General features: G+C 53.3%; 6 protein-coding genes across 6 annotated transcripts in view; 2 read left to right on the top strand and 4 right to left on the bottom strand.

Annotated features, from left to right (window-relative positions):
• Window positions 1-1,228: 1,228 nt before the first annotated feature.
• Window positions 1,229-1,948, bottom strand: LOC132229961 (keratin-associated protein 10-3-like). Its single transcript, XM_059686674.1, has one exon. It carries the CDS (start codon window positions 1,946-1,948, stop codon window positions 1,229-1,231), a length of 720 nt encoding a protein of 239 aa, XP_059542657.1.
• A 3,988-nt stretch (window positions 1,949-5,936) lies between these two features.
• LOC132229964 (keratin-associated protein 10-3-like) lies at window positions 5,937-6,764 on the bottom strand. Its single transcript, XM_059686677.1, has 2 exons — window positions 6,536-6,764; window positions 5,937-6,418 (listed from the first exon to the last, which is right to left on the bottom strand). The coding sequence occupies exons 1-2, from the start codon at window positions 6,762-6,764 to the stop codon at window positions 5,937-5,939; spliced, it is 711 nt and encodes a 236-aa protein (XP_059542660.1).
• Window positions 6,765-9,699: 2,935 nt separating this feature from the next.
• Window positions 9,700-10,434, bottom strand: LOC132229959 (keratin-associated protein 10-7-like). Its single transcript, XM_059686672.1, has one exon. It carries the CDS (start codon window positions 10,432-10,434, stop codon window positions 9,700-9,702), a length of 735 nt encoding a protein of 244 aa, XP_059542655.1.
• Window positions 10,435-14,409: 3,975 nt separating this feature from the next.
• On the top strand, window positions 14,410-15,340 carry LOC132229958 (keratin-associated protein 10-7-like). The gene is given in 1 exon segment (XM_059686671.1): window positions 14,410-15,340. A coding segment is annotated over 1 exon segment (819 nt). The 3' UTR covers window positions 15,229-15,340.
• Window positions 15,341-21,796: 6,456 nt separating this feature from the next.
• Window positions 21,797-23,018, bottom strand: LOC132229965 (keratin-associated protein 10-12-like). Its single transcript, XM_059686679.1, has 2 exons — window positions 22,473-23,018; window positions 21,797-22,382 (listed from the first exon to the last, which is right to left on the bottom strand). The coding sequence occupies exons 1-2, from the start codon at window positions 22,651-22,653 to the stop codon at window positions 21,916-21,918; spliced, it is 648 nt and encodes a 215-aa protein (XP_059542662.1). The 5' UTR covers window positions 22,654-23,018; the 3' UTR covers window positions 21,797-21,915.
• The window catches only part of TSPEAR (thrombospondin type laminin G domain and EAR repeats), a 55,192-nt gene continuing 49,952 nt past the window's right edge, over window positions 22,033-27,272 (top strand). The window contains exons 1-2 of the mRNA XM_059686680.1: window positions 22,033-22,122; window positions 26,110-26,324. Coding sequence (XP_059542663.1) covers window positions 22,116-22,122; window positions 26,110-26,324 — 222 coding nt within the window. The 5' untranslated portion in view covers window positions 22,033-22,115. The remainder of the gene's footprint in view (window positions 22,123-26,109; window positions 26,325-27,272) is intronic.

Here is a 27,272-nt window from a genome sequence, read left to right as displayed (position 1 = left end):
CTGGGGCTGTGTTTTTCATCCTCCTGCTCATACTCTTTAAACAAGTCAGTGTCACTCAAGTGGGATTTACATGTTGTAACATGTGCCTGTCTACCCTCTAGGCCTGTTAGTTATTATCAGACTTGAACTTTGTTTTCATTCTGACGGGTGTTGGGGTCCTCAGCCCCCCCGTTTCGATGACTCTCTAGAACTCTTAGGACTCAGTACACAGAGCTAAGTCAGCGCAGGAAAAGGCTCCTGGGGAGGTGGTGGGGACATCAGGTGCAGCTTCCAGGGCCTGTCCCGGTGGATCATGCAGGAGGCACTGAACTGCTCACAGGGAGTGTGACAGCACCTGTGAGATGTCTACCAGGGACCTTGTCAGAGTTCAGGGCCCAGGGTTCTATCGGGGGCTGGTCACATGGCACCTCTGCCCGGCACTTCCCCAAACCCCAGGCTCCAAGAGGGAGAGCAGGTGTGAGCACAGGGGGTTTCGGCCCATTGAGGCACCCTAGTCACATGTGCTGGGGACCTGCTGTGCGAACCCCTTCCTGAACCAGCCCTTCTGAGTGGGTCGCTGAAGACAGCCCGGGTCACCCCTGAGGAGTAGCCCCTCCCCAGGGCAGGCACCGCGGTCAGATGACCCAGCTTTTGTGTCCAGAAAGTATGTCCACCTCCTGGACATAGATGTGGTCAGAGTGAGGGAGGGCTCCCAGGTCACCACTGAGGGGCAGGAACATGGTGGCCCCGGGAACCACCTGGGAACAACCCTACCTGTGGGTGTCAGGTAGGGGACTTTCTTGTAAACAACAGAAATGAATCCTGTAAATGCATCAGAACAGACTTTATTGGAGGCGACAGACCGTACACAGAAGGGGGTTGGGGGGGGGGTGAAGAAGCCAGCACAGGAGGCAGTGGGGTGCTCAGCCACACGGGTGAGGTGGCGAGGAGAAACCAGCTTCTCTCCCTTCACTCCTCTCAAGGCCTCAAGTCCTGGAGCGTCCAGCTGGCCTCGCTGGGTCACTGCCAGCCGGGCTGGGTGGCAGGGCACGTTGCTTTGGGGGAAGTCAGTGGAGAAATGGGTGACCTGTTTCCAGAGGGAGAAAGGCACAGCGGAGGCCGGGCGACCACAGATGCCCAGTGCGGGGACCCATGAAGGGACTTGGCAGCTGTCCTGGCTCTTAGTAAAGAATCCTGGGGTGCAAATGGCTTGAGCTCTTGAGTGTTTGGGTGCCCTTAAGAAGATCACTCAGCAGCAAGACTTCTGGGCCGAGGTGGGGATGCAGCAGGCCGGGCGGGAGCACACGGGGCGGCAGAGCAGGGACATGCAGGAGGACGGGCGGCAGCAGCTGGGCTGGCAGGAGGAGGTGGGGCCACAGCAGGAGGAGGTGGGCACACAGCAGGCAGGCCTGCACACGGGGCGGCAGATGAGGGACACGCAGGAGGAGGGTCTGTAGCAGGATGAGGTGCAGGGGGTGGGCTGGCAGCAGGAGGAGGCCCCAGAGCAGATGGGCACACAGCACAGGGGCTTGCAGCAGACGGGTGTGCAGCAGACGGGTGTGCAGCAGACGGGTGTGCAGCAGACGGGTGTGCAGCAGGCCGGCTGGCAGGGGGAGTAGTTGCAGCAGGAGGGCTGGCAGCATGAGGGTGTGCAGGAGCTGGTGCAGGCTGATTGGCAGGGGCTGGGATCACAAGTCACCTGGCTGCAGGGGCTGGACATGCAGCTCACTGGGGTGCAGATGAGGGTCAGGCAGGAAGCTGGGGCACAGCAGGTGGGCTGGCAGCAGCTGGGGGCACAGCAGGTGGGCTCACAGCAACAGGTGGAGCAGCAGGAGGGCTCACAGCAGCTCTCTGGACAGTCGTCCACCTGCCAGGAGGAGTCGGTGCAAGAGTCACTGGAGCCGGGCAGGCAGGCGCGGTTGCCATAGCTCAGGTTGCTGGAGCAGACAGACAGGGCGGATGCGGCCATGGTGGGGCAGTGGGGCTGGAGGTGAACTAGGCGGAGGGTATGAGTGTGAGTGTGAGGGTGAGTGAGAGTGTGAGTGTGTAAGGTTCCTGGGCTGTTGGCTTTTATACCCTCTCTGGCGGTGTTTCCCACAGGATGCTTGCCCGGCTTCTTCCTTGTTTGTGTTTGGGACACAGGGAACTCTCATTAGTGCCGGGTTTGTGTTTTTGTTCTGAGTTGTTGCTCAGTGATAAAGCTAAAAGCGCAGTGATGGCAAACCTATGACAGGGCATGCTATTTGCAGACACACACCGGTGAAGTTGTCAGGTCAGCCAGTGGCACCTCCATGTCCCTGGGTGGGCAGTGCACACCCCTGTCTCCCGTCCAAGCGCTCAGTGAGGGACAGACCCGGCGCCTGTCCACAGCCTCCCCACACCATCGGCATGTTCCCGACCCTGAGAGCTGTGTGTGTGAGCCAGAGGTCCCTGTGTGCCTCCGTGCAGGAAACACGCGAACCTCTGACACGCGAACTCATTTTTTGGTAGATTTTTCTTTGTTAAATGGCATTTAAATATATAAAATAAATATCAAAAATATAAGTCTTTGTTTTACTATGATGGCAAATATCAAAAAATTTCTCTATGTGACACGGCACCAGAGTTAAGTTAAGGTTTTTCAAAATGCTGACACGCCGAGCTCAAAAGGCTCGCCATCACTGTCCTAGGGTGTTGTGTGCTCTGCTGATGCATCCCAGCTGCCTTTAGTTCATAATATTGAGGTAGAAGGCGTGTGTGTCTGCAAATAGCATGCCCCGGGGTCTGAGTTGGCCTCATCAGAAAACCATCCCTCCTAGTCCTGCTGCCCTTTCTGGACACCTGGGATGTGCTGCGAACACCTGGGGATTCTGAGCGTTTGGGTGCCACGGCTCCCCTAGTGCCTGGCTGGGGAGGCCTGGGCCAGAGAGGGAAGAAGGCGGCAGCATGTCTAACTGTGGTTCCCCAGCATGCCCTCCGGTCAGGGACTCCCCCGGGCCAGGTGGCAAGCAGGGAAAGTTGGCAGGTCAGCCAGTGGCAGCTCCATGTCCCTGGGTGCGCAATGCACACCCCTGTCTCCCGTCCAAGCGCTCAGTGAGGGACAGACCCGGCGCCCCACAGCCTCCCCCCGCCATCGGCATGTTCCCGACCCTGAGAGCTGTGTGTGAGCCAGAGGTCCCTGTCCGCCTCCGTGCAGAAAGCACCGCCAGCACGGCCAGGCCTCTGTATGGAAAACGAGCCTGCTTGTGCCTCCTGTTTACTTTCTTGATTGTTAGTCCTACAGAATAAAAGGCTAATATACAAATTGACCAAAGACCAGAACGACTGCTTGCTGTGATGCGCACTGACCACCAGGGGGCAGACGCTCAGCGCAGGAGCTGCCCCCTGGTGGTCAGTGCGCTCCCACAGGGGGAGTGCCACTCAGCCACATCCCCTCAGTCAGACATTCCTCGAGGCCTCCAGGACTGCTAAAGGGCGCGGGCCAGGCCCAGGGACGTCTCCCACCTCCCAGTGATCTTCGCATCACCGGTGCCTGCAGGCTTTGCTCTGCAGTCCTCAACCTGGGAGTCTGCTCTCAGGTTTGCTCAGTCGTGCATGAACCTGTTAAATAGGGTTATTGTACTTTTTGATTTGTAGAAAATGATTATATATTCTGACTCTGAGTTCTTTGTTGCCTATGTGCGGGGTCTCCTGGAAAATGTTTAATAACTGGCTGCCTGTGAAACAAAAACAACAAAAAAACCCTGATTGAGGTGTTTGCCCATTTCCATGGTGTAACTGTTCTCATAATTGCTCCCAATGTGATGTTACTGAACACTGAGCTGGGAAGAGAGGTGCCTGGTCAGCTCTCAGGAGCTGGGGAAGGCGGCCTCGGCGCACCCCTGGGCGTCTGTGCATTGTGAATCTCTCCTCCCCGCCTGGGGCTGTGTTTTTCATCCTCCTGCTCATACTCTTTTAACAAGTCAGTGTTACTCAAGTGGGATTTACATGTTGTAACATGTGCCTGTCTACCCTTTAGGCCTGTTAGTTATTATCAGACTTGAACATTGTTTTCATTCTGACGGGTATTGGGGTCCTCAGCTCCCCCGTTTCAATGACTCTCTAGAGCTCTTAGGACTCAGTACACAGAGCTAAGTCAGCCCAGGAAAAGGCTCCTGGGGAGATGATGGGGACATCAGGTGCAGCTTCCAGGGCCTGTCCCGGTGGATCATGCAGGAGGCACGGAACTGCTCACAGGGAGTGTGACAGCACCTGTGAGATGTCTACCGGGGACCTTGTCAGAGATCAGGGCCCAGGGTTCTATCAGGGGCTGGTCACATGGCACCTCTGCCCAGCACTTCCCCAAACGCCAGGCTCCAAGACGGAGAGCAGGTGTGAGCACAGGGGGTTTCGGCCCATTGAGGCACCCTAGTCACATGTGCTGGGGACCTGCTGTGCGAACCCCTTCCTGAACCAGCCCTTCTGAGTGGGTCACTGAAGACAGCCTGAGTCACCCCTGAGGAGTAGCCCCTCCCCAGGGCAGGGACCGCTGTCAGATGATTCAGCTTTTGTGTCCAGAAAGTATGTCCACCTCCTGGACATAGATGTGGTTGCCGGGAGCCGGTCCATCCTTGCTGTTTCAAGGGACCTGGCATATATGGCATACTGTTCTTAATATGTTTGCTCACCTTCTTGGCACTATGTGTTTTAACCAAGGTCACCTCTCTGAGAAAGGTTGTTTCCCCAGGTAGGGATTTTCCCCTGAAGTTAGGGAGGGAATAAAACCCCTTAACTAAGTGCCAGGAGAGTAATTAATCACTTTACGAACAATCATGCTTAAGCTACATAATCTTTACTCCCTGGAATGGAGATAAGAAACGCCCTAACCTTTGGAATAGAGATTGATAGGATTGGAATCAACTGCTATAAATACAGATGTAACAAGACAACAGGACACAGAACCTAGACACAGAACCTACAGACAGAACCTAGACACAGAACCTAGACACAGAACCTACACAGAACCTAGAGACAGAAGAACTTCGCTGGAGAGAACATGGCAAAAGATCCTGGACAGAAACTGGCCACAGAACCTAGAGACAGAACCTAGCGAGAGAACCTGGCTGAAGAACCTAGAGACAGAACCTAGCTACAGAACCTGGATAGAACATGGCAAGAGAATCTGACTAGAACCTGGTGACCTAACCTGGCTGGAGAACCTAGACAGAACCTGGCTGGAGAACCTTGCTAGAGAACATGGACACAGAACCTGGCTGGAGATCCTAACCAGAACTTCGCTGGAGATCCTGACCAGAACTTGGCTAGAGATCCTGGCTAGGCTGCTGATGAACTGAACGCAGTCTCCATGTCATTCCTTCTTCGCGGACTCCGTCTACACCTTTGAGGATGCCTGGACCTGCTGGGGTTGGACCCCAGCATGTGGTCAGAGTGAGGGAGGGCTCCCAGGTCACCACTGAGGGGCAGGAACATGGTGGCCCAGGGAACGGGCTGGGGCCAACCCTACCTGGGGGTGTCAGGTAGGGGACTTTGTTGTAAACAACAGAAATGAATCCTGTAAATGCATCAGCACGGACTTTATTGGAGGCGACAGACCGTACACAGAATGGGCGGGGGTGGGGGAGTGAAGAAGCCAGCACAGGAGGCAGTGGGGTGCTCAGCCACACGGGTGAGGTGGCGAGGAGAAACCAGCTTCTCTCCCTTCACTCCTCTCAAGGCCCCAAGGTCTGGAGCGCCCAGCTGGCCTCGCTGGGTCACTGCCAGCCGGGCTGGGTGGCAGGGCACGTTGCTTTGGGGGAAGTCAGTGGAGAAATGGGTGACCTGTTTCCAGAGGGAGAAAGGCACAGCGGTGGTCGGGCGACCACAGATGCCCAGTGCATGGACCCATGAAGGGAGTTGGCAGTGTCTTGGCTCTTAGTAAAGAATCCTGGGGTGCAAATGGCTTGAGCTCTTGAGTGTTTGGGTGCCCTTAAGAAGATCACTCAGCAGCAGGACGTCTGGGCCGAGGTGGGGATGCAGCAGGCCGGGTGGGAGCACACGGGGCGGCAGAGCAGGGACATGCAGGAGGATGGGCAGCAGCAGCTGGGCTGGCAAGAGGAGGCGGGGCCACAGCAGGAGGAGGTGGGCACGCAGCAGGCAGGCCTGCACACGGGGCGGCAGATGAGGGACACGCAGGAGGAGGGTCTGTAGCAGGATGAGGTGCAGGGGGTGGGCTGGCAGCAGGAGGAGACCCCAGAGCAGACGGGCACACAGCACAGGGGCTTGCAGCAGACGGGTGTGCAGCAGACGGGTGTGCAGCAGGTCTGCTGGCACGGGGAGGAGGTGTAATCACAGGAGGGCTGGCAGCATGAGGGTGTGCAGGAGCTGGTGCAGGCTGATTGGCAGGGGCTGGGATCACAAGTCACCTGGCTGCAGGGGCTGGACATGCAGCTCACTGGGGTGCAGATGAGGGTCAGGCAGGAAGCTGGGGCACAGCAGCTGGGGGCACAGCAGGTGGGCTGGCAGCAGCTGGGGACACAGCAGGTGGGCTGGCAGCAGCTGGGGGCACAGCAGGTGGGCTGGCAGCAGCTGGGGACGCAGCAGGTGGGCTGGCAGCAGCTGGGGGCACAGCAGGTGGGCTGGCAGCAGCTGGGGACCCAGCAGGTGGGCTGGCAGCAGCTGGGGGCACAGCAGGAGGGCTCACAGCAGCTCTCTGGACAGTCGTCCACCTGCCAGGAGGAGTCTGTGCAAGAGTCACTGGACCCGGGCAGGCAGGCGCGGTTGCCATAGCTCAGGTTGCTGGAGCAGATGGACGGGGCGGATGGGGCCATGGTGGGGCAGTGGACTGAGGTGAACTAGGCGGAGGGTATGAGTGTGAGTGTGAGGGTGAGTGAGAGGGTGAGTGTGTAAGGTTCCTGGGCTGTTGGCTTTTATACCCTCTCTGGCTGTGTTTCCCACAGGATGCTTGCACGGCTTCTTCCTTGTTTGTGTTTGGGACACAGGGAACTCTCATTAGTGCGGGTTGTGTTTTTGTTCTGTGAGTTGTTGCTCAGCGATAAAGCTAAAAGGGCAGTGATGGCGAACCTATGACACGCGTGTCAGAGGTGACACGCGAACTCATTTTTTGGTAGATTTTTCTTTGTTAAATGGCATTTAAATATATAAAATAAATATCAAAAATATAAGTCTTTGTTTTACTATGGTTGCAAATATCAAAAAATTTCTATATGTGACACGGCACCAGAGTTAAGTTAAGGTTTTTCAAAATGCTGGCACGCCGAGCTCAAAAGGCTCGCCATCACTGTCCTAGGGTGTTGTGTGCTCTGCTGATGCATCCCCAGCTGCCTTTAGTTCATAACATTGAGGTAGAAGGCGTGTGTGTCTGCAAATAGCATGCCCCGGAGTCTGAGTTGGCCTCATGAGAAAACCATCCCTCCTAGTCCTGCTGCCCTTTCTGGACACCTGGGATGTGCTGCGAACACCTGGGGATTCTGAGCGTTTGGGTGCCACGGCTCCCCTAGTGCCTGGCTGGGGAGGCCTGGGCCAGAGAGGGAAGAAGGCGGCAGCATGTCTAACTGTGGTTCCCCAGCATGCCCTCCGGTCAGGGACTCCCCAGGGCCAGGTGGCAAGCAGGGAAAGTTGGCAGGTCAGCCAGTGGCAGCTCCATGTCCCTGGGTGCCCAGTGCACCCCCTGTCTCCCGTCCAAGCGCTCAGTGAGGGACAGACCCGGCGCCCCACAGCCTCCCCCCGCCATCGGCATGTTCCCGACCCTGAGAGCTGTGTGTGAGCCAGAGGTCCCTGTCCGCCTCCGTGCAGAAAGCACCGCCAGCACGGCCAGGCCTCTGTATGGAAAACGAGCCTGCTTGTGCCTCCTGTTTACTTTCTTGATTGTTAGTCCTACAGAATAAAAGGCTAATATACAAATTGACCAAAGACCAGAACGACTGCTTGCTGTGATGCGCACTGACCACCAGGGGGCAGACGCTCAGCGCAGGAGCTGCCCCCTGGTGGTCAGTGCGCTCCCACAGGGGGAGTGCCACTCAGCCACATCCCCTCAGTCAGACATTCCTCGAGGCCTCCAGGACTGCTAAAGGGCGCGGGCCAGGCCCAGGGACGTCTCCCACCTCCCAGTGATCTTCGCATCACCGGTGCCTGCAGGCTTTGCTCTGCAGTCCTCAACCTGGGAGTCTGCTCTCAGGTTTGCTCAGTCGTGCATGAACCTGTTAAATAGGGTTATTGTACTTTTTGATTTGTAGAAAATGATTATATATTCTGACTCTGAGTTCTTTGTTGCCTATGTGCGGGGTCTGATGAAAAATGTTTAATAACTGGCTGCCTGTGAAACAAAAACAACAAAAAAGCCCCGATTTAGGTGTTTGCCCATTTCCATGGTGTAACTATTCTCACAGTTGCTCCCAATGTGACGTTACTGAACACTGAGCTGGGAAGAGAGGTGCCTGGTCAGCTCTCAGGAGCTGGGGAAGGCGGCCTCGGCGCACCCCTGGGCGTCTGTGCATTGTGAATCTCTCCTCCCCGCCTGGGGCTGTGTTTTTCATCCTCCTGGTCATACTCTTTAAACAAGTCAGTGTTCCTCAAGTGGGATTTACATGTTGTAACATGTGCCTGTCTACCCTTTAGGCCTGTTAGTTATTATCAGACTTGAACATTGTTTTCATTCTGACGGGTGTTGGGGTCCTCATCCCCGCCGTTTCAATGATTCTCTGGAGCTCTTAGAACTGGGTACACAGAGCTAAGTCAGCGCAGGAAAAGGCTCCTGGGGAGGTGGTGGGGACATCAGGTGCAGCTTCCAGGGCCTGTCCCGGTGGATCATGCAGGAGGCACGGAACTGCTCACAGGGAGTGTGACAGCACCTGTGAGATGTCTACCGGGGACCTTGTCAGAGATCAGGGCCCAGGGTTCTATCGGAGGCTGGTCACATGGCACCTCTGCCCAGCACTTCCCCAAACCCCAGGCTCCAAGAGGGAGAGCAGGTGTCAGCACAGGCGGTTTTGGCCCATTGAGGCACCCTAGTCACCTGTGCTGGGGACCTGCTGTGCGAACCCCTTCCTGAACCAGCCCTTCTGAGTCGGACGCTGAAGACAGCCCGGGTCACCCCTGAGGAGTAGCCCCTCCCCAGGGCAGGCACCGCTGTCAGATGACCCAGCTTTTGTGTACAGAAAGTATGTCCACCTCCTGGACATAGATGTGGTCAGAGTGAGGGAGGGCTCCCAGGTCACCACTGAGGGGCAGGAACATGGTGGCTCCGGGAACCACCTGGGAACAACCCTACCTGTGGGTGTCAGGTAGGGGACTTTCTTGTAAACAACAGAAATGAATCCTGTAAATGCATCAGCACAGACTTTATTGGAGGGGACAGACCGTACACAGAATGGGTGTGGGGGGGGGGAGTGAAGAAGCCAGCACAGGAGGCAGTGGGGTGCTCAGCCACACGGGTGAGGTGGCGAGGAGAAACCAGCTTCTCTCCCTTCACTCCTCTCAAGGCCCCAAGGCCTGGAGCATCCAGCTGGCCTCGCTGGGTCACTGCCAGCCGGGCTGGGTGGCAGGGCACGTTGCTTTGGGGGAAGTCAGTGGAGACATGGGTGACCTGTTTCCAGAGGGAGAAAGGCACAGCGGTGGTCGGGCGACCACAGATGCCCAGTGCATGGACCCATGAAGGGAGTTGGCAGCGTCTTGGCTCTTAGTAAAGAATCCTGGGGTGCAAATGGCTTGAGCTCTTGAGTGTTTGGGTGCCCTTAAGAAGATCACTCAGCAGCAGGACGTCTGGGCCGAGGTGGGGACGCAGCAGGCCGGGCGGGAGCACACGGGGCGGCAGAGCAGGGACATGCAGGAGGATGGGCGGCAGCAGCTGGGCTGGCAGGAGGAGGTGGGGCCACAGCAGGAGGAGGTGGGCACGCAGCAGGCAGGCCTGCACACGGGGCGGCAGATGAGGGACACGCTGGAGGAGGGTCTGCAGCAGGAGGAGGCCCCAGAGCAGACGGGCACACAGCACAGGGGCTTGCAGCAGACGGGTGTGCAGCAGACGGGTGTGCAGCAGGTCTGCTGGCACCGGGAGGAGGTGCAGCAGGAGGACTGGCAGCATGAGGGTGTGCAGGAGCTGGTGCAGGCTGATTGGCAGGGCCTGGGATCACAGGTCACCTGGCTGCAGGGGCTGGACACGCAGCTCACTGGGGTGCAGATGAGGGTCAGGCAGGAAGCTGGGGCACAGCAGGTGGGTGCACAGCAGGTTGGCTGGCAGCAGCTGGGGGCACAGCAGGTGGACTGGCAGCAGGTGGGGACACAGCAGGTGGGCTGGCAGCAGCTGGGGACACAGCAGGTGGGCTGGCAGCAGCTGGGGGCGCAGCAGGAGGGCTCACAGCAGCTCTCTGGACAGTCGTCCACCTGCCAGGAGGAGTCGGTGCAAGCGTCACTGTAGCCGGGCAGGCAGGCGCGGTTGCCATAGCTCAGGTTGCTGGAGCAGACGGACAGGCTGGATGCGGCCATGGTGGGGCGGTGGGGCTGAGGTGAACTAGGCGGAGGGTATGAGTGTGAGTGTGAGTGTGTAAGGTCCTGGGCTGTTGGCTTTTATACCCTCTCTGGCTTTGTTTCTCCGCAGGATGCTCGCACGGCTTCTTCCTTGTTTGTGTTTGGGACACAGGGAACTCTCATTAGTGCGGGTTGTGTTTTCGTTCTGTGAGCTGTTGCTCAGCGATAAAGCTCCTAGGGTGTTGTGTGCTCTGCTAATGCATCCCCAGCTGCCTTTAGTTCATAACATTGAGGTAGAAGGCGTGTGTGTCTGCAAATAGCATGCCCCGGGGTCTGAGTTGGCCTCACAAGAGAACCATCCCTCCTAGTCCTGCTGCCCTTTCTGGACACCTGGGATGTGCTGCGAACACCTGGGGATTCTGAGCGTTTGGGTGCCACGGCTCCCCTAGTGCCTGGCTGGAGAGGCCTGGGCTAGAGAGGGCAGAAGGCTGGCGCATTTCTAACTGTGGTTCCCCAGCATGCCCTCCGGTCAGGGACTCCTCTGGGGCAGGTGGCAAGCAGGTAAAGTTGGCATGTCTGCCTGTGGCACCTCCATGTCCCTGGGTGGGCAGTGCACAACCCTGTCTCCCGTCCAAGCGCTCAGTGAGGGACAGACCCGGCGCCTGTCCACAGCCTCCCCACGCCATCGGCATGTTCCCGACCCTGAGAGCTGTGTGTGAGCCAGAGGTCCCTGTGCGCCTCCCTGCAGAAATCACTGCCGGCACAGCCAGGCCTCTGTATGGAAAACGAGCCTGCTTGTGCCTCCTGTTTACTTTCTTGGTTGTTAATAGAAAAATAAAATGCACAGCAGTGTCGACAGTCAGGGTGAGAAGGGTAAACGGAGTTGGTGTTCTGAGGTCTCAGCAAGCTTTGAAAGTGGAAAGAGTACCCATGTGTACTTGAATAGCCAAGACTGCACACTAGGTCACCACTGGAAGGGCAGTGAGTACAGTGGGTAACTAATCGTGAGTAGAAAAAGGGAAGTGGTCCTGGCTGGGGGGCTCAGTTGTTTGAAGCGCGGGCCTGTGTACAGAAGGCTGCGGGTTAGATTCCTGCTCAGGGCACTTAACTGCATTGCTGAGTTGATCCCCAGTCAGGGCATATGCAGGAGGCAATGGATCAGTATTTCTCTCTTACATCGATGTTTCTCTTTCTCTCTCCTTTCCTCTCTCTCTAAAATCAATAAAAGCTTACCCTTGGTGAGGACTAAAAAAAGGGAGATGGATTATAAAAATACTCAATTAACCCCAAATAGTCAGAAAATAATTTAAAAGAACATTTTGGGGCAAATAGAAAACATATAATCAGGGAGTAGATATAATAGGCATGTGTGTTGTTTACAAAAGATTGAAAGTAAAAACATGGATAAGAAGACATCATGCAAACACCAACTTTGGAAAGCTGGCGTGCCTTATTAATATCAGGAGAAATAGATTTTAAGGCAAGAAGCACTATTTGAGATAAAGACATTTTATAGAGCTATAAACCCACCAGGAAGCTATAACAATTCCAAATATGTATGTACCTAGTAACATAGCCTAAAACATAGAAATAAAAAATTGCCAGAACTAAAAGTAGAAATAGATAACGATAAAGTCACAGTTGGGGACATTGATACACCTATCTCAATAATTGAAGGAAAAGGGGACAAAAATAATGTGAGTGGAAGTGGCTCTTTTAAGTTTGGAGTAAAACAGTGGTATCTGTGCATTTTGTGGCCCCTCCCCTCAGAGTGTGGTCAGGACCTGTGACGTGCTTCAGGCACAGAGGTGATGGGATGTGTGTGGTCACATTGTGTAAGATGGTTATGCTGGTCTTGGGGGGAGACTCTGTCCTGTGCTGGCTGTGGGAGTCCCATGTGAACTGTCCATGGACAGGTCCTTGTGCCAAGAAATGAGAACAATCCCAGTTACAGCCACCAGGAAACTGAGGCCCTCAGCCTGACCACCTGCAAGGAACTGAATTCCGATGAGAACGTGAGCTGGGAAGCAACTCCTTCCCCAGTCGAGCCTCCAGATGAGACCCCATGATGTGAACCCACAGGAAACCCAGCACAGCATGACCCCAGAGACTGAGATGACATGTGCATTGTTTTAGGCCAGTAAGCTTGTGGTAATTCGTTACCAGCAAAAGGAAAGAAGCACCCAGACCAATAAGGAATTCTAGGCAGCTATCAACAAGGAAGAGAAGCCTTCATGTATTTACAGGGAAGGAGCTCCACATTATTAAATTTAAAACACACACACACACACACACATAGTGGGTAAACTATGAAGCAATTCGTATTTTAAAAAGTTATACACAGACTTTATCTATACCCAGATAGATAGATGATAGAGATGTGCGGTCAATCCTCATTATTCAGGGATTCCTTATTTGTGAATTCACCTAATCACTACAATTGATTTGTAACCCCCAAATCAACACTTGTGGTGCCTGTGTGGTCATTTGTGGGCTTGTGAAGGGTGGCCAAAAATTTGAGTTCCCAGCTGAGGCTGCACAGGCGACACGGCCTCTTGTGTCAGCTCTCGGTCTGTAAACGTGTCCTTCCAGGGTCTCTTTGGGGCCGTGATTTTCCACATTTGGGGGCTTTATGCTTGTGACTTGGCTGGTTGAAATGGCCCGCAGCATGGAGCCAAAGTGCTGTCTGGTGTCCTAAGTGCAAGAAGGCTGCACTGTGCTTCACGGAGGAAATACATGTTCGCACGGGAGTGAGAGTGCAGATGGCTTTAATCCGATTTTGCATGAGATGTATATTAAATATACATTAATTAAATAAGAAGTCTTTAACCAGAAACATACATCAAACAAGGCTACATATTGATGGGCTGATGAAAATACTGTGCCTAGAGGCACACAGGGTCCCAACCCTGCATTTCCCCCAGCGCCATGGTTCCACATTTGCTAATTCAGTGTTTGCGGCAACTTCATAGAACATAACTACTACGAATAATGAGAATGGACTGTGTGTAAGAGTGTGTGTGCAGCACACACAGACACACAGATGGAGAGGCAGGGACAGAGAAGATATAGGAGTGGAAGTCGCTGCTTCCAGAGCAGGGATGTGGGTGCTGACAGAGTGAGGGAGACACGCTCTTGGCCACATTTTGCATCTCTTTTGTGTTCTGTGGCCTGTTCTTCTTAGTGACCCTGTGGGCTGTCTGGAGTAGGCAGGCGGGATATCCGACCGGCAGGGGGCTGGGTAAAGGCTGTGGGGGGCTGTCTTGGAGGAGAAGCCGGGCTTTCCCACACAGAAGGCCACCCAAGAGAGAGGCCAGAGCACCCAGGAAGCTGTCATTTTCCTGTGGGGAAGGGAGCCACACGATTTTCCCTAGAATACAGTCCTGAGGTCTCCCAAGCTCAGGGACAGGTAGAACGTGGACACGCGGGCAGCTGGCCTCGGAGAGAGGCGCTTTAGTGATAAGAAATCCCCCTGAGCTCTGGCCAAGAGGCCCAGGTCCTGCTGCACCCATATGGCCCTGGAAGTCACCCAACGCCCTGGCCTCTCGGTTCCTCCCACACAAGTTGCCAACAGTCCTGCGTCCCCACAGGATCGGGTGTTTGAACCACAGGGAAACTCTTCCTAGTGTGGCTGCCTACAGAGTGAGCCAGGCACTGAGGCTGCCCTGGCAGCTGACCAGACGATGCCCCAGCACATCCAAGACGGCCTGAGGCAAGACCCCACCCTCCCCTGTCTGAGGACCCAGACTGGGACCTGCCACCCACTTCTATTCCCCTGGGGACACAATGGGGCAGGCTCCTGAGCTAAACAATCTAGGAGATTTACAAGCTGGACAACATCCCAGACAAACAAACATCCTGTGCCTCTGGGAAGCGGAAATGGGACACAGAGCCAGGAGGGTATAAAAGCCAACGGCCCTGAGCACCACACACATTCACACCCACACTCACACTCACACCTCCTCCCAGCACACTCCAGCCCCACCGCCCACCATGGCCGCATCCACCCTCTCCGTCTGCTCCGACTCCTCCTGGCAGGTGGAAGACTGTCCAGAGAGCTGCTGTGAGCCCTCCTGCTGTGTCCCCAGTTGCTGCCAGCCCTCTTGTTGCACCTCCTGCCCCTGCCAGCAGGCCTGCTGTGTCTCTGTCTGCTGCAAGCCCGCGTGCTGCACACCTGTCTGCTGCAAGCCCGCGTGCTGCACACCTGTCTGCTGCAAGCCCGCGTGCTGCACACCTGTCTGCTGCAAGCCCGCGTGCTGCACACCTGTCTGCTGCAAGCCCGTCTGCTGCACACCTGTCTGCTGCAAGCCCGCGTGTTGCACACCTGTCTGCTGCAAGCCCGTCTGCTGCACACCTGTCTGCTGTAAGCCCGCGTGCTGCACACCTGTCTGCTGCAAGCCCGCGTGCTGCACACCTGTCTGCTGCAAGCCCGTCTGCTGCACACCTGTCTGCTGCAAGCCAGTCTGCTGCACACCTGTCTGCTGCAAGCCCGTCTGCTGCACACCTGTCTGCTGCAAGCCCCTGTGCTGTGTGCCCGTCTGCTCTGAGGCTGGCCCCTGCGCAACCTCCTCCTGCTGCTAGCCCACCCCCTGCACCTCCTCCTGCTGCAGACCCTCCTCCTGTGTGTCCCTCATCTGCCGCCCCGTGTGCAGGCCTGCCTGCTGCGTGCTCGCCTCCTCCTGCTGTGGCCCTGCCTCCTCCTGCCACCCCAGCTGCCGCCGCCCATCCTCCTGCATGTCCCTGCTCTGCCGCCCCGTGTGCTCCCGCCCGGCCTGCTGCGTCCCCACCTCGGCCCAGAAGTCCTGCTGCTGAGCAGGCATGTCCCCTGGGCCAGCCGGGCTCAGGTCTTACCCTGTGATGGTGGTTCTCCCAGCCGCCCCTCAGTCAGGTCCTGACCTGTGTTAGATGGCTGTCCCTACTCAGGATGGGGTCCCCCAGTCTCCCCTGTACTGAGCTGACCTCTGCTCCCAGGAGCCCTGAACCTCACTGCTTCCTGGGCTCTTGCCTCCCAGGAGGCATCTCCACCTGCCCCTGGGTCACCTGTCCTTTTGTTCAAGTTTCTCTGTCGATTCACTTGATCTCTCCTCTCAGCCTGTCAGCATCTCCTTGGTCAACCCAATAAACTTGCTTCATCATCTGAGCGCTTCTTTCATCTGATTTTATGGGGTGGGGTGGGGGGGAGAACACAGGGTTTTCACCAGACATTGGCCTCCTCCAGCCTCAAGTATTTCTAGAAATGAGTGAGAGATCCCAAAGGGCAGTGTCCTAACTGTTCTGGGCAAGGCGACCGGGTGGGATTCCTGCCCTGACTGACGAATGTCTGTGTCTGGGGGCCCCTGCCCCAGGCTTACCGGAGGCTGGTCACCTGCAGACACATCTAGGGGTTCTCAAGTCCCCTGGACCATTTCCACCCACTGTCCACCTGGGCAAACCCACCCTCAGAGTTGCCCATCGGGGAGCTGCCCTGGGACTCCGTGCCGCACACCTCTGGCTGTGCCTCCTGGTCATCTCCCTGCAGGTCTGCACTGTTAGCACAGACGGATGGAGTGACGGAGCTCACAGGAGTAAACACCCGGATGTGGAAACAAAATATGAAGGAGCGGGTGGCAGGACCTACAGCCCCGAGGGCCTCCTCTGGCAGCTCCCGCCTCCGTCTGGGAGTGTGAGGGACACCGAGCCACGAAGAGGGCTCCCATGGGACCTGAGTGCTCCTGTCAGGCCTCCACGTACCCAAGGGCTATGGGCAACAGCCTACTCTGACATCAGGATGACATTGACACCACCCAAGGGCACATGTTGACAATGTGCAAATACCCCAGCGAGATCACCCCCTAGGGGCCGTGGCCAGAACTGCTGCAGGAAATAGACCACTGTCCTCAACCCGGAAAGGATCGCCAGTGTTCAGCCCCTCTTGGGTCTACCAGGTGGACAAAGTGCCGCCTCCCTGCTTGTGAGCCCCTCACTCTTCCTGCAGCCAGTGACATGGCCAGAACCCCCAGAGGGAGCCCCTGATGTCCCTGAGGTCTCTGCCTCCTCCCCTGAAACGCTGGCCACCTCCCACCCCACACCATGCCCTGCCTGCTGCACATTGCACGCCCAAACTTCCCTCTTGTCCTGCTGACCAGTTTTTCACCCACTTCTGCTTAAAACCGGCTTTGTTGAGATACAACTTACATGTAATCCAATGCACACAATTTAATTATACACTTCGATGAGTTTTTTAAAAGGTCGCTACCCTGTTGCCTCCACCTGTGTCAAGATATAGAGCCCTGGCCAGTTTTGCTCAGTGGAAAGAGCATTGGCCTGGGGACTGAAGGGTCCTGAGTTCGAGTCTGGTCAAGGGCACGTACCTCAGTTGCAGGCTCTATGCCCACATGTGTGAAGGCAACCAACTGTGTCTCTCACATTGATGTTTCTCTCTCTATGTCTCTCTCTCTCTCCCCTTTCCACTCTCTAAAAATCAATGGGAAAATATCCTTAGGTGAGGATTAACTAAAACAAAAAAGAGAGATGTGGAACATTTGCTTCAGGCCAAAGGTTCCTGGCATTCCTTCCCAACCCACCACTCTCCACCCGGAGCCCAGCCACCGCTGAGCCACCGTCTCACTAAAGACAGGCCACAGGGAAGGAATCGTGCAGGGTGTGCCCTCACTGTCTGGCTCTGCTTACCTGTCTCTGTGGTCGTGTATAACCACAGGTGATTCCTTTTTAACGGCTGAGTTGAGCTTTATTGAATGGATGTACCACAGTTGACCCACTCACCTGTTGAATATTTGGGTTGTCTCCAGGTTATGGGGATTCTGAATGAAGCCACTGTGAACACCTGCACTCAGCGTGTTTTCATTTCTCTTGGGTAAATGCCTCGGGCGGCATTGCTGGTCACGTGGTGGGTGCAGGGTGGGTCGTGGTATTTTTATTCCCCTGATGACTAATAATGGCGATTATCTCGTGTGCTTGTTTGCCCTTTGTCCTAGTATGTCTTCCTCAGTGCAGTGCCTGCTCCAAACCTCTGCCCATTTGTACAAAATCAGATTGTTTGTCCTTATTACTAACTTGTGAGTGTTATTCATATAGTCTGGACACCAGGCATGTGTCATATTCATAAATTGAAAATCTCTCTATCTGTGACTAGCCTTTTCATCTTCTTAACAGTGCTTTAATAAGAGCTGACATCTTTAATTTTGATTAAATTCAATTGGTCATGTTTTCTTCAATGGTTCTAGCTAAGAAATCTTTGCCTAAACCTAAGGTCACACAGATTTTGTCCTATGCTTACTTCTAAATATTTTACAGTTTTAACTTTCATGCTTAGCTCTATGATCCATTTCAAGTTAAATTTTTTCAAGTTAATTTTTTAATATATTGTGAGTTGTTCCAGTATCATTTGTTAAGATTATTCTTTCTCCACTGAATTACCCTTGCCAAAAAATCTATTAACCGTGTATATAGAAGATCTATTTCTGCACTTTTTCATCTACTTTATTCTTCTATGTTTATTCTTACACCAATAATAAACATGTTTATTATTATGCTAATAACACACTGTCTTAATCAATGTAGCTTTAAATTAAGTGCTGAAATCAAGCAATGTAAGTCCTCCAATTCTGTTTTTCTTTTTCCAAATTGGTTGGCTAATCTAGATCTAGAGAGAGAGAGAGCGATAGAAACATCAGTGATGAGAGAGAATCACCGATCGGCTGCCTCCTGCAAGCCTCCCACTGGAGATCAAGCCCGATACCCCAGCATATGCCCTTGACTGGAATCAAACCCGGGACCCTTCAGCCTGCAGACCAATGCTCTATCCACTGAAACAAACAGGCTAGAGCTCCTATTTCCTTTTTAATGTTTTAATTCATAGTAAGATTTTTTTTCATTTTTGACTATTTATTGTTGTTTGGTAAAAATACAATTGGCTTTTGTATATTGATTGACCTTGTATCCTGTAACCTTGCAAAATTCACTTGAATTTCGTGGCTTTTTTTGTGTGTGTGTGTCTATTTCTTCCTTAGGATTTTCAGTAGTCAAGGTATTTGGGCTCGATGTCTTCTCTGTGGGAAAGGTTTTAACCATGAATTCAATTTCTTCGATTGGCAGAGGGCTACCCAGGTTTTCTACTTCATCTTCTATTAGATTTTACCATTTATATCGTTCCAGTTATTTGCCTACTTCATCCGAGTTGTTGAATGTATCAGCATAACGTGTTTGCTTTCATCCTTTTATTCCTTAGCCAATGGGATCTGTGCTTGTGAGCCTTTTCTTCCATTCACGATATTAGTAATTTATTTCTGTTCTCTTTTTACCTGACTGATAAAGCAAGAATGTATCCATTTTATTGATCTTTTCCAAAAAACAAATTTGGCTTATTGATTTTCTCTCTTGTCCGTTCATGTCTCCATTTGGTAGATTTCTACACTTCTTGATTATTTTCTTCCCTCTACTTATTTTTGGATTCAATTTATACTTCTTTTTATAGCTTCTTACAGTAGAAACTTAAATAATTGATCTCAATCCTCCCTTCTTTTTAAATATACATTATTAAAGCAGTACATTTCCCCTATACACCGTGTTAGCTGCATTCCACAAAGTTTATTTTAATTTTATTCAAAATATTTCCTACTTTTCTTGTGATTTCTTCTTTGACTCAAGGATTAATTTGATGTTTGTTGTTTAATTTTCTAATATTAGACAATTTTCCAGATAACTTTCTATTACTGATTTCTGATTCTGTTGTGGTCAAACAACATTCTCTGTATGATTTCATACCTATTAAATATATTGAGACTTGTTTAATGGCCTAGCATATGATATATTTTGGTGAGTGTTTTTATATGGTATTTTTTTATAAATATCAATTAGGTCAGGTTAATTACAGTGTTTTTTAAATTTTCTGTATATTTATCAATTTCATCAAATTAAAAAATATTTGGCTATTATCTCCTAAAATATCTTTTGCCCTCTCCCCCACCTTTTTTTTTTTTTTAGATGCGCCAGATGTGTTTATATTGGACCACTTAATATTGTTTCCCAGTTCACTGAGGCTCTGTAAAGTTTTTATTTTTTTCTCACTGTCCTCTGATTTGGATAATTTCTATGGCTATGTCTTCAGGGTTACTGCTCTTTTCTTTTGCAGTATCTAAACTACTTTAAGGTTCGTTCTTCTAATTTTTTATTGCTAATGTTATATTTTTCAATGTTTGGAATTCTGTTTAATTTTCTTTTGTAGCTTCCATTTCTCTCCCCATTATGTTCATGTTTTTCTTTAAATCCTGAACATATGTATAGTGGCTGTTTTAGCTACCTTGTCTGCTAATTCCATCAACTATGTCTGTGGTTTTGTTTCTATAAACTGTTTTATCTCTTGGTTATGAGTGACATTTTCCTCTTCTTCATGTGTCTACTGATATTTTATTGAATGCTGGAATTCAATAAAATAAAACCATAATACTGCTGAATGCTGCCTCATTCTCCATGAACTCTGATTCCTATTCTGTAAAACCTCCACACTATTAGTGACCCTCCATGTGCTGCAGTCTGGAAACTCTCAGCAGCGAGCCAGAGCAATTAAACAAGACTCAATATATATATTTATTTTTTTATTGATTAAGGTATTACATATGTGTCCTTATCCCCCCCATTGCCCCCCCACACACACACACCCTGCTCATGCCCTCACCCCCCTGGTGTCTGTGTCTATTGGTTATGATGCTTATATGCATGCATACAAGTCCTTTGGTTGATCTCTCCCCTTTACCCCCACCCTCCCCTACCTTCCCTCTGAGGTTTGAGCATATGATCGATGCTTCTCTGTCTCTGGATCTGTTTTTGTTCATCAGTTTATGTTGTTCATTATATTCCACAAATGAGTGAGATCATGTGATATTTATCCTTCTCTGACTGACTTATTTTGCTTAGCATAATGCTCTCCAGTTCCATCCATGCTGTTGCAAATGGTAAGAGTTCCTTCCTTTTTATAGCAGGTAGTATTCCATTGTGTAGATGTACCACAGTTTTTAATCCACTCATCTGGCTGATGGGGACTTAGGCTGTTTCCAAATCTTACGTATGATAAATTGTGCTGCTATGAACAAAGGATGCATATATCCTTTCTGATTGGTGTTTCTAGTCTCTTGGGATATATTCCTAGAAGTGGGATCATTGGGTCAAATGGGAGTTCTACTTTTAGTTTTTTGAGGAAACTCCATACTGTTTTACACAGTGGCTGCACCAATCTGCATTCCCGCCAGCAGTGCACGAGGGTTGCCTCAATATGTTTAATAGTACTGAAATCATACAGAGAATGTTGTTTGACCACAATAGAATCAGAAATCATCAACAGAGGGATATGTATAAATTGTCCAATTGGGAAATTAAACACAGGGCTCCTTCCTTTGTCTCCCTTCTCTCGGGGACCTGAGTCCTGTACTGTCAGCTGTCCAATGTCTGAAACCTGGCTTCTTATATCTTCCATCTCATTTTCTAATTACTTAGGGTGGGAGGACTCTGTTTCTCTTCTAATCCAATCCCTTGCTTCCCTCTTTGACTCCTCACATTCTTTCCTGGCTCTGGAGCTGAGTCTGTCTGCTTCCTCTCTGGGAAATACTCTAGCTAAATTCAAGCTCAACCTGAGACATACCTACTTCCCCAAGGACTGGGCCATGCAGCCAACATTCTCCGAGGAGGAATGGATCCTGGAGACCCTAACAGTGGGTCCTGGAGAGACATCAGAAACCACAGCCTAACTTTTAGGGGCTCTGGGCTCCATGAGAGATGTCACCAACCCCCATTCCACCCAAGGCTCCATGGCTTGCACAGACCCCGTGGTAAATACGTCTGTAGAGACGTCACAAAGTAAGATCAAGAAAAAGAACTACTAGTATTCAGTGAGTAATAGGACAGCAGGGTGAAGGATGTATTCAAGATGGCCCCAAATGGCCAAAGGACTGTGACGCCTGCTCCACCCTCTACTGCCCAGCTGGGAAACCTGGGAGCCACAGGAAACCACAGGGTCCTGCTGGCTGGCAGAGTGCCGTGTGCAAAGGAGAAAGTAGACGTGCAATCTAACTGAGAAATGACAATGAGGACACAAGGACAACAGTGCAGAGCTCAATTCAGGGGGTGTTTATTGGTCAGTTTACTAAAGTGCATCAGGGTTGGAGACTGATGGAGGCTGAGCTGGTCCTCAGGAGGGTGGGAGACGTGTAAGGGGCACTGCCATGAAGACTTCCCAGGAACCCCTTAAGAGCCATTGCATTGAGTCTGGTCCTTTAGTTCTTCCATGTGTCCAGCTCAGCAGCAGGCTGGACCAGCAGTCCACCAGGTCTAAGTGCTGGAGCATTTCAGGATGGGGAGTCAGCTTCCAGATGGGGGCAGCCTCCTGACATGGGTTGGGACTGGATGAGGGGTGGCTGGGAGAGCCACAGTCCTGCGGTGGGACCTGAGCCAGGCTGGCCCTGGGGGATGTGCCCAGCCAGCAGCAGGACTTCTGGCCAAGGCAGGGACTCAGCAGGCTGGGCGGCAGCACACAGGGCGGCAGAAGCAGGAGGATGGGCGGTAGCAGCTGGGCCGGCAGGAGAAGGCGGGGCCACAGCAGGAGGGGACAGGCACGCAGCAGGCAGGCCTGCACACCGGGCGGCAGGTGAGGGACACGCAGGACGAGGACCTGTAGCAGGACGAGGTGCAGGAGGAAGGCCGATAGCAGGATGAGAAGTAGGAGGAGGGTCCGTAGCAGCACAAGGGGGCTGGGCAGAAAGTGGCCCTAGAACAGATAGGCCTGCGGCACACCCGTTTACAGCAGACTGGCACACTGCAGGAGGTGCAGCAGGAGGGCTGGCAGCTAGGCTGCTGGCAGCATGAGGGCGTGCAGGAGCTGGTGCAGGCTGATTGGCAGGGGCTGTATCCACAGGCCACCTGGCAGCAGGGGCTGGACACACAGCTCACTGGGGCACAGACAAGGGTCAGGCATGAGGCTGGAGCACAGCAGGTGGGGACACAGCAGGTGGGCTTGCAGCAGCTGGGGACACAGCAGCTGGGGGTGCAGCAGGAGGGCTGGCAGCAGCTGGGGACACAGCAGGTGGGGGCACAGCAGGTAGGGGCACAGCAGGAAGGCTCACAGCAGCTCTCTGGACAGTCATCCGCCTGCCAGGAAGATTCAGTACAAGAGTCACAGGACCCGGGCAGGCAGGCACGGCTGCTGTAGCTCAGGTCACTGGAGCAGACGGACAGGGCGGATGCGGCCATGGTGGGGCAGTGGGGCTGGAGGAGGGCGTGAGCGTGTGAGCGTGTGAGTGAGTGTGTGAATGTGTGGGATGCTGAGGGCCGTCCAGCTTTTATGCCCCTGCCTGGCTGTGTGTGTTGTCCCAGCAGCAGGCTCACGCGTCCCTTCCTTGTTGACAGTGAGAGTGGCTCCTGGAGAATCAGCAGCAGATGTTTTCTTCCCAGGAGGCATTGCTCAGCTCACAGGACTCTTTACCTTGGCGTGGGGTGCGTTTACCTGTTTATCGTCCTGGAAATAAATCTTGTCTTGATGTGTTAGCGGGATCACTGGGGGCCCAGGCAGAGCCCAGGTGTGTGGGCGGCTAGATCTGGCCCCTGGTCGGGGGAGCCCCGAGGTTGCTGCCCTGCGGGCGGAACCAGGTCGTGTGCCTTGTGGTTGGAGGTGTATTTAGTTTCTAAACAAAGACAGTGTGAGTCATAATGTGCACGCGACACTGTATCGGTGTCCTGGGGCTGCGTACCACGCGCCGCAGACAGCGGGCCTCGCACCGCGGGAACGCATTTGTCACAGTCCGGAGGCGGCAGCCCCGGTCCCGGTGGTTCTGAGGCTGTATTGAAATAAATAACAGTCAGTCCTAAAGGGCTGGTTCTGAGGCTGTGAGGGAGCGCCTGCCCCCGTGCTCTCCCCCAGCTTCTGGTGGCCGCCGGCCATCTTTGGGTTCCTTGGCTTGTAGAAGCAGCACCCGGATCTCCGCCTCCGTGTTCACAAGGCCTTGTCCGTGCGTGCCTCTCTGTCCAAATTCCCCTTTTCGGAAGGACATCAGCCATACCGGATTAGGACCTCATTTGAACTTGACTGTATCTGCAAAGACCCTGTTGCCCGATAAGGTCACATTCGCAGGTCCTCGGGGAGGGGGTGTGGCAACACTTGGGGATGCGATTCAACCCATCACAAGTACCCCCCGATGGTCAAAGTTGGGGTGACACAGTGCCAGGGTCAGGGGTGGAAGGAGAGGCTGAGTGGGTCTCCTTTCTTGGGGCTTTGGGTCTGCGGCAGGTAAAGGATGGGGTGCAGGTAGCACGCACCTGACTTCTGCTTGTCCACAAATGGCTTGAGCTCCTGGGATGATTTTTTTAAAGTTTATTTTATCAAATAATCATAAAAAGAGGACAGAGAATTTACCTATACCCCTCGCCCAGCTTCCTCTGGTGTCGCCATCGTACATAGCCATAGGTCAATTACCAAATTTTAGAAACCACACTGGTGTTCACTAAAGGGCTGACTGTATTCGAGTCGCCGGTTGCCCACGAACGCCCTCCCTCCGTTCCCTAACCCCGCATGGCACTTGTCAGGCCTCCTTCTTCTCCTGCCTGGGACACTTGCTCAGTGCCCTTGGCACTATGACCTTGACACTTCCGAGGAGCGCCGGTTGGGTGGATTGTAGAAGTCCCTCAAGTTGGGTTTGTCTGATGTGCTCTCACAATTCGTCTGGGGCTGCTGTATTTGGGGGCAGAATCTCACAGAAGTCATGTGTCCGGTGAAGCAGAGGTGCAGGCTGTCCACGTGTCTTATCTCTGGGAACGTGACCATTTTCCCCTTTGTAATTAGTACCTATGGGGGGAGATTTTTTTTAAGACTTTGCAAATACGTGGTTTCTACTGAAACCTCGGCTCAGGGGCTGCGTTGTTCGCCTGGGGACTGCGTGCAGCCAGTCCCTGCAGCGCTCTCATGGTGATTTTCCCCCTCCTCCATCCATCGCCATTTCCTGGCTAAAATTCTTCTCTAAGAAAGAGTGGTCCCTTCTCCTCCATTTGCTTATTTGTTGTTATTTATTTCAATATGGACTAAAAAGTACTTATTTTATTGAGTTTATGGCAACGTTACCATTTTCTATTTTTGTTGCTCGAATCATTCCAACTTGGACCATCGGGGGCTTCTTCGTTTGGCTCTTGGGCCCCTTGGGCCTGCCACCCTCCCTGACGTCTCACGTTCTGGTGCGAGCTCACCTGGAGTTTCCCCTGTCCCCTCCCTGGAACCAACCACTTCTCCAAGGACCGCTGGTCCCTTTTAGTGGAGGATGGCGTGTAGAGACCAAGGTCTGGAGCCAGGTGTGTCACTGCTGCTAGCGTGTCGCTTCTCCCAGGCCCTCCCCGTGGACAGGGCAAGGAGGCACGTGCACGTGCACTCACACGTGCCTGAACTTGGGAACACATTTAGTCTTTCCCGTACGGACCCTGTTAGCTGCAGTGTTTTCTAGTTCAGCTTTCTCAGGCTGGAAGTTCCCTTTTATTGCTGAGAGATTCTATCAAGAATGGTGTTGGATTTCATGAAATGCTTTTTTGTGAGGGATTTTTTTGTGTGTGTGGTTAATCCTCACTGGGGATATTTTTTCCACTGATTTTAAAGAGAATGGAAGGATAAGATTTCCATCCCCCCCCCCCCCCACATCTGGCTTATAGTTCAGACCCTCGGCCTCACAGCCCCTTTCTCCAGTATCAACTGCTGCCCACCATTCCCACTGGCACTGCTGCCTGACTCTGTGCTTCCTACAAAAATGGCTGGAAATGAACCCAAGACTCTCCATGGCCCTTTTGGGCAACAGCCCAAGAAAGGTCACTGCTTCGACCCCTAAGGGCAGGTGTCCCTGGGATTTCTGGATCATCCATGGGCCATTGTGCTTTGCAGGGACACGTGTCTGCCCAGCTCCTGAAGTCTGGTCCAACATGACTGCAGTGGGCAGCGTGTGCCTCATGCCCAGTGCAGGGCGACGGCGAAGCTGTCCTCTCTGACTGGTCACCTGTGTCCTTGCCCACATTCACGGAGGAGAGGCCTGAGGAGGGTTTCCTCCGGGCAGGGATGGAATCACACCCCCTGGTATGCCAGCCTGGGCTGGGCACGGCAAGATGAGCTGGGATGGCCCGAGGGAACACCGGGACCTAGAAAACGCTGTTCATCATGCCAGCAGGGAGTGGTGGCATCGGTTCTGGTACAGGCAGGAAAAGAGCGCCTACTCTAGGTATGTGCAGGGGGACAGACCAGCCAGTGCCTGTAAACTGCCTGGGACGGAGGAGCCTGGCGTGGCTGTGGCTCCTCACTCTGTCAGTCTCAGCTTCAGGGACCACTGTTGTGCCCCCATGTCTGGTTGGCGATGTGGCACTGCTGAGGGCACCAGGGATGCCAGGCTTGACCTCTCATCTCTCAGCCCCAGATGCCTTATGTGTGTGAGCCTGTCCCCTGTGGGACCATGCACTCCTGGGGGCCAGGGCTGGGACTTGTCCCTCAACACAGCCAGCACAGCCAGGTCGTGGGGGTGGGCAGGAGAGGTCACCGGCAGGCCCAGGTGGGTGGTTAACTGGCGATAATCGCGATACCAGCCCTTGGGGTCCTTGCAAGGATTCTGTACCATCTGAGACCCAGCCAGCCACACGGCTGCCCTGTAAACATCCTGGCATAACCCGCCTGTGATTTCCTTGACACAGATCTGCGCCCCCTGGACATCCTGGCAGAGGCGGTCCCTCCGAATGGCGCTGAGAGCGGCATCAGCGTGACACGGGTTCAAGGAGCTCTGGGACTCCAGCTCTCCAGCCCCCACGCCATGAGCTTCCCTGCTTCGAGGATTTTCGTCAGATGTGACCTCTTCCCTGAAGAATTTTCCATCGTTGTAACCTTGAAAGCTCCCCCTCTCCCCCCTAAGGTCAGTGACGCTTCTCATCTGCGTGTTAGGACAGTGGATGTCCTCAGTGCAGCGTGCGAAGGGCACGGCTGACTCAGGGGCAGGAGGCACTGATCAAGGTCTCCCAGGCCGTTGGGGTCAGCGTGCCGGCCTTGATGGGTAGCGAGGTCCCCGTCACTTGGAGTGGGCAGGCAGAGCCGGTGCGGCCATTTGCTCAGGGTTTGTATTAGCAGTTCTTGCCGTTCTAATTTTCCTGGTGTGCTAAACTGTCAAAGGCTCGGCTGGAAATGCTGCTTAGAGTTTTGAGTTTGACATCATTTAACAGGAAAAGTAAACTGTAAACTAACAAAACTTACCCTTTGGGGGCCTGATTACCTGTGCCTTGCGGTCCGTCCACCCCACACCCAGCTAGCACCGCCTCCTCCCTGCTGGGCTGGGAGCCCCAGAGAGGGATGTGGCACCTCCCGCCGTTCCCTGTGGGTTCCAAGGCACCGCGCTTCCTAGGTGTGTGACAAGCCCTTTCTGTTGACAAGCCCAAGTCCTTGCTCTGCCATCACTGTGATCCTCCTTGTGGGTTTTGTCTGTGGACTGTGATCCTGTCTGATCTTTCCCGGGACTTCTGCTCACTAACCTCTCTCCTTTCGCTCCATCGAATCGGCTGTCACACCCAACTGCTGAGTTTCCTATCGCAGCCAATGTGTTTTCAGTCCTGTCATTTCGATTTTCTTCTTTTTTTATATGAATTCCAGCCCCAGGATAAAGTCTCTGTCTTGTCAGCTACTTTCTTCAATGTGACTCCTATATTTGGAAGCAAGAATTCCTCTCTGTGGAGGGCTCCTACTGTGGCTCCCCCGAGGACTGGCTCTGCTTCATCTTTTCACTTCTTGCCGTGCCCAGTCCTTTTTAACAGCCTGATGGAGACCCGATAAACATACCACACATTTCACCATTTACAGTCACAATTCAGTG

The sequence above is a fragment of the Myotis daubentonii genome, chromosome 3, assembly GCF_963259705.1.
Source record: "Myotis daubentonii chromosome 3, mMyoDau2.1, whole genome shotgun sequence".
Classification (NCBI taxonomy): domain Eukaryota; kingdom Metazoa; phylum Chordata; class Mammalia; order Chiroptera; family Vespertilionidae; genus Myotis; species Myotis daubentonii.
This window is presented reverse-complemented; position numbering and strand designations above follow the sequence as displayed.

Excerpts from the sequence above, each read along its gene's own strand:
- LOC132229959 (XM_059686672.1), bottom strand. The coding sequence starts at position 10,434 with ATGGCCGCATCCAGCCTGTCCGTCTGCTCCAGCAACCTGAGCTATGGC.
- LOC132229961 (XM_059686674.1), bottom strand. The coding sequence starts at position 1,948 with ATGGCCGCATCCGCCCTGTCTGTCTGCTCCAGCAACCTGAGCTATGGC.
- LOC132229965 (XM_059686679.1), bottom strand. The coding sequence starts at position 22,653 with ATGGCCGCATCCGCCCTGTCCGTCTGCTCCAGTGACCTGAGCTACAGC. Across the intron at positions 22,383-22,472 it reads CCCCACCTGCTGTGTCCCCA|CCTCATGCCTGACCCTTGTC; the intron begins GCTGCTGCCAGC and ends GCTGTGCTCCAG.
- LOC132229964 (XM_059686677.1), bottom strand. The coding sequence starts at position 6,764 with ATGGCCCCATCCGCCCCGTCCATCTGCTCCAGCAACCTGAGCTATGGC. Across the intron at positions 6,419-6,535 it reads CAGCTGCTGCCAGCCCACCT|CTTCCTGCCTGACCCTCATC; the intron begins GCTGCGTCCCCA and ends GCTGTGCCCCAG.